The sequence below is a fragment of the Austrofundulus limnaeus genome, unplaced genomic scaffold, assembly GCF_001266775.1.
Source record: "Austrofundulus limnaeus strain Quisiro unplaced genomic scaffold, Austrofundulus_limnaeus-1.0 Scaffold341, whole genome shotgun sequence".
NCBI lineage: Eukaryota > Metazoa > Chordata > Actinopteri > Cyprinodontiformes > Rivulidae > Austrofundulus > Austrofundulus limnaeus.
The window spans coordinates 592,181-598,202 of record NW_013952743.1 but is presented as its reverse complement, the minus strand read 5'-3'; the positions used below and the strand labels follow the sequence as shown (position 1 = coordinate 598,202).

General features: G+C 40.2%; 1 protein-coding gene across 1 annotated transcript in view; it reads right to left on the bottom strand.

Moving 5' to 3' along the window:
- sucla2 (succinate-CoA ligase ADP-forming subunit beta) overlaps positions 1-6,022 on the bottom strand; it is a 35,304-nt gene that overhangs the window by 24,726 nt on the left and 4,556 nt on the right. Inside the window, exons 2-4 of the mRNA XM_014022755.1 lie at positions 3,268-3,463; positions 2,937-3,036; positions 2,358-2,520 (exon numbers count right to left, since the gene is read on the bottom strand). Of these exons, the coding sequence (XP_013878209.1) occupies positions 2,358-2,520; positions 2,937-3,036; positions 3,268-3,463 (459 nt within the window). The remainder of the gene's footprint in view (positions 1-2,357; positions 2,521-2,936; positions 3,037-3,267; positions 3,464-6,022) is intronic.

The window sequence follows — 6,022 nt, the reverse complement described above, 5'->3', positions numbered from 1 at the left end:
GAGGACATGTGTGAGGACAGGAGGACATGTGTGAGGACAGGAGGACATGTGTGAGGACAGGAGGACATGTGTGAGGACAGGAGGACATGTATGAAGACAGCAGGACATGTGTGAGGACAGGAGGACATGTGTGAGGACAGGAGGACATGTGTGAGGACAGGAGGACATGTATGAGGACAGGAGGACATGTGTGATGACAAGAAAATAATTAATCGTTAGTCAATCTATAAGATAAATCAACTTCAGATTAACTAATTTATTAATAACTTGCATCCTTAATTTATACAGGAATGAAATTTATTTTTATCTACTCATATTTATGTAATTAAGTGTTTTAATGATTTGGCCGATTAATCGAAAAAATAATCGACAGATTAATCGATTATTAAAATAATCGTTAGTTGCAGCCCTAATTTGGTGGCAGAACACTTGTTTGCAACGACTGCCTCAATCCTGCGACCTGAGCTTGTGTGCATCAGATCATCAGCAGTTCCTTTCGTTCTCCAAACTTTGGCCTTTCCATCACTTTGGTAGAGATTAATCTTKGTCTCATCGGCCCATAAGATTGTCTTCAAGAACTTTTTTGGCTCATCTCTGTACTTCTTTGCAAATTTCAATCTGGCCTTCTGATTCTTATTACTGATGAGTGGAAAACAACAGTAGTTGATGACAGAAATATTGTGAGAGCTGTGAAGAAGAAAAGAAACATCAGCAATCGATATCACCAATGATCTCCACAGTTCAGGGGTRAAGGTATCACAATCCACTGTTCAAAGAAGATTCAGAGAGCAGAACTATAGAGGTCATTGGTGATGTCGATTACTGATGTTTTTATTTTATTTTATTACTTTTTTTCACAGCTCTCACAATATTTCTGTCATCAACTACTGTTGTTTTCCTTGGCCGACCTGTTGGACGTGTGCTGCTCAGTACACCAGTAGTTTCTTTCTTATTCAGGACATTCCAGATTGTTGTGCTTGCTATGCCCAATGGCTCTGATTGATTTTCCTTTTTTCAGCTTCAAAATGGCTTGCTTTCCTCCCATAGACAGCTCTGTAGTCTACATGTTTCTTTAACAAGAAATGCCTTCTTTATAGGTTTAAAACCAAGCCAAAGAGTAGATGTTGTGTTGTGTTGTGTTGTGTTGTATCGTATCGTATCGTATGTTCCAATAGTTCTGCTCACCTAAAAATGCTCTGGTGTAATACAAACTGTGATAAATCCTAAGTTGTTTAACACATCTACATGTAAATGCCAGGAAATAAAAGCTGACATTCTGAAATCTTGTCTCCTGTTCGTCTTTGGATCTTAAACCCAAATGTCTTCAGTGAACAACAAAAAGACAATTTGATTTGCTGTTCCAATACTTTTAGAAGGGACTATATATCTGAGTCAGTCCAAAGCAAAATATTACACGGTAAATATGCAAAGAGAGAGTGAGAGAGAATCTGTCCAAAATGATGTTGGGAAGTGTATCAATAAATCCAGACTGTTAATTAGAGAATGCTTTAATAAGCTGCATGTTCACACTCTGCCCACGTTGTTTTCAGCTGATTTAAATCAGATTCATGCAACRTTGACGAGAGGCTCTGAAACACCAGTTAGCTTGTCATCAAAATGTAAAATATGTGAAAAAACTGAAACGTCTTTACATTTAAAACTCTGCTGCCATCTAGTGGTGGAAATATACTTTAATGACCACTCCAGACTGATGAACCTCTGATTTTACACATTAATGTCAAATTAAACTGTTTTATTGCAACAATAAGTATTTTTTTGTGAGAAGAAGCTGCAGGTTAACTTTCTTCTACTGAGATTCATATTACATAATCTCAGTTTATTAATTTATTCAATCATTTGTATCCTCTGGACTCTGGTTGTTTTGCATCTTTTGTTGTTCAGCAGAGGGTTGATGTGGGAGTTCCCTACACTTTTAACATTTAGCTGGTTGTCTGTGATTTACAACATCTTTTATAAAAGCATTATAACATTAATCTGTTTGAGCTGATTAGGCRTTACTGTCATTTTCCACCCCTGTAAAGAGCAGAATACATCTTTACATTAAAACTGAAACAGGTCAGAAATCTGTCAAACAACATTAGACTGATTCCACAAGAGTGAATGTTTAAAAACTAGTGTGGGCTTTTTGTGTTATAACTCTGTTTCACTACAACAGCAGTTTTCCTTTATTTCTCTGACACCAGCTGTGAGACACACTGACTGTCAGACTACTTCCTGCTCCTACAAAAAACCTTTTCCTCTAAAAAACAGAAATTATTGTTTTCATTTTCAGGCTACTTTATTATTGGAGACCCCACACCCAGCAGCTCAGAGTACGTGTTTGTGTGTTTGTTCACCTGATAGGACCGCTCCATGGTGATGGCGAAGTAGTACTCTCTGCGTGGATACCTACGCTCGCAGATGAACACCTGGTTGCAGATCCGACCTGCCTCCCCGGTCTGTTTGGTGTACAGCTTTTTACCAATCATCTGAGATGAAATGTCTCGGGCCTCCTCTGGGCTGCAAGAAAGAAAAAAACATGACAAAGAGTTCAGACTTCAACTGAAATTAAAAAACATAAAATCACTTTTTTTCTTATTTAGTGAATCAGTTTTATAGTTTAATACAGCAGGGAAAATGTATTTTATTTATAATGAATTGTTTACGGACATATTCCTGTTTATTTTCTGTTGTAGCTGTTAGCAAATATATTAAACATAAAACACCACATGTACMCACTTCGACAGGAGTAATCATTATTTGTGACAGTTTCATCTGATCACTCTCACTGGAGTACTGTGATGGTTAAATACCAGTGCATGTACTGTTACATTAATACTACTGATGTAACAGTACTGTACTTTTACATCAGTAGTATTTATACTGTTAGGAATGAGTTTGGAGGCTCTCCAGTTCAGCAGACAGCAGATACTTACGAGTAAACTATTCTTACTCCTCCCTTCAGCCCACCCTCAAACGTCCCCTTTCCTCTGCCTCCAGCGAGCACCTGAGCTTTCACCACCAGGTCCTTTGAGCCTAACACACCAACACAAACAAATAAGCATTATGTCTCAAGTTCTTTACTGATTTTCATAAGAGGCAACTAATACTGCTGCATGTGCCAGAAACAACACAACCAGACAGCTGGGCACCATGTTCCATTAGCTGACACCGCTGAGGCAAGAGGTAACTGAAGAACTGAGACTTTCTACACCGTAAACCACAAAAACTGGTCTGGCCACCTTGTTCAGGCTCAGGGTCTCTTACCGATCTGCTTGGCCACAGCGTAAGCCTCCTCGGGGGAGCTGGCCACCAAGCCGACAGGAACAGAGATGCCTTCYTCTTTGAGCAGGCCGATGCTAATGTACTCGTGTACAGAGAGATTCCTCTGCTGCTGCCGCAGGTGGGGGGGCTGGTGCTGAGACGCATGACCCCCAAACAGACCTGTGGAACCACCGAGGACCTGGAGGACAAGAGGCAACATATGTTCAGCATACACTGTGAGGAAAATAAGTGAAGAAAAAATGAATTATTCTCAATGATGACCCGTTTGAAGCTGAAGATGCAAAACAAAACCAGTTTCAGACAAATAAATACCATTTCTTTATTTTTACACCCACAACAAATACCTGTTCAAATCTGCACAGTGACAGCCTGATGTCAGACTGAAATGTCTCACGATGTTAAACAACATAACAACCACAGTTGGTGGGTCAAAATGCTCTTTAGACTTTTGGCCACAAGATTCACCAAAGAGAGCTGGGTTTAAATGCTTTGAGTAAAAAAAACTTATTTTTATCTGAACAAACTTCAGATGAGCTTCATTTGACCATCACTGCTGTCAAGTCTTCAGATGATTTGTACTGATCAAACGACACATAAGTTCCTTTTTTGTTGTTTACAGGTTACATCTGATGCAGAAAACAAGACAAGACAACACACATGCTCATTTAAAAWACATGAGAACACATTTCCACATTATATTGTTCACAGCCTCATTTGTATCAAACATCAGTCATATGAATCTAATTCAACAAAACAAGCTATTAAAATGTGTTGTTGTGTCATCTCCAGAGCAGAGGCGATTGCTCTTAAGGGCTCGACACACGGGGAGCGACAAACTACAGCGATTAACGACTGTCATCCAGCCAGGGTGAAACCCGACACACGGGACGCGATAGCGATCGCAACGTTGCGAATTGCGCTCTCAGGTCGCTTGTCTTCACGAAATTTGATTGATTCTTGACTCTGAAGGCGGGTGTGCATTACGGACGTGTAAACTAAACAAATCTTGCGATGCTAATGACATTGAAAAACAAACACACATCAAGATACAGTTTTACGAGGAAAAACTTACCATAAACTTCACCCTGGTGCCAACAAATTCCCAGAAAGCTTTTTAGTAATCACTTGGTGAAAGTGTTAGCTAACGGCAGTGTGTAGCATACTCTCCTCTCATTGGTCAGTCAATGAAACCCTYGCTGATTGGTTGTACGCTAAGCGACAGTGACAAAAGTTGAACATTTTTCAACTTTCATATGTCGCGTCGCAAGCTCGCGTGTGCAAGTCTAAGTGTACGAGCGCGAAATTTCACATGCACTATTTTTGCCGGTCGCTTGTCTGGATGAGGGCAAGCGACTGTCGACTCACCGCACAGGCTCCATAGGAAATGAATGGAGAGCGAGCGACGTCGCCTCCCATGTGTCGAGCCCTTTAGACTGCAAGGGAAGCTCAGCTTCCCCTAAAATGTAAAAAAAAAAAAAGATCAAATATATACTGTTGTGTGTACATGTCATTGACTAAATATGCGCTACAACGGGCTCAACTTTTGTTCAAAATCAGCATCTTATCACTAGTAACGACGAGGCTTTCCTCATTTCACTCATTCCCGCAGCTTCACAGTGCTTTAAACAGTCGGGCGCTGAGCGTCTACAGAGCTCATTAGCGATGCAAAGACTGCAGCTAAACGAGACGAGTCACTGGATAAATTCAGACGCTGATCGTCTCTGGGGGTCTATGTGGCAGGGGGCTGGGTCGGACTCTCAGCGTCTGCATGATGATTGGATGATCTGTCGGAGGCTGAATACCTTTTTAATTGACAGCGAAATGAGCGAATCAGCGATCTTTTTGGTGTAAACATTCCATGGGAGCAGTTTTTACTTTCGTTTCTGTTCCGAGTTGAATCGGAGACTTTATTAATCCTTTTAGCAGCATTTTCTTTGTTAAAAACGACTAGCAACAAATCAAGCTTCTATTTCTGGTGGGTGTTTTTGTATCTGCTTGTGTTTGGAGATTGACTTCTATCACTCTTTCTGACTTCTGTCCAGCGGCTGCTGCTGAGCCCTTTCACCGTCACAAAGCACTCAAAGGCGGACACACTTCACTCTAGCCTTGCGCCAGCCCCAACTAGCGAGTTAGCTAGGTAGCAAGCTGCACATAATGGCAGAGAGTTTGAATGTTGTGGACCGGATTTTGGAGAAGCCATTTGATACAGTCTTGTTTACAAAGAAAAACTTAGAGTTAAATAGCAGGGCTGATCAATTCCTCAGATTAGTTTGGTGCAAAAGGTGAGGGAAAGTAAGATTAAAAAAAACTTTTTATTGATCCCACAGTGAGGAAATAACAGGTCTTTTCAGCTGTCCTGGTATGACAAAGTGAGCTGGCTGCTGTAAAAGACTATAAGGATAATGAGGAAAATTATTATAAAAGCACTGAATCAATTAATTCCTTTTAAAAAAATCATCAAAGCAAAATTGGCAAAGAAATATGAAATTGTTTAAAGGCACAATGTGTAGGATTTTGTCAATTCTTTTAGCCRAAATTGAGATAATCACTAATGACAATAAAATACATGTATAATCATTGCAGACAAAGACCTTGTTTTATTATTTTTACCTTATAAAAAGCTGTTTATATCTCCATGGTCGTGGGTCGCCACTACAGGCAGCCGCCATCTTGTCTACGAAGGCTCATGAAGGACAAACTGCGGTGGCGGCGTCAAAAATGGTTTTAGTTGTAATAC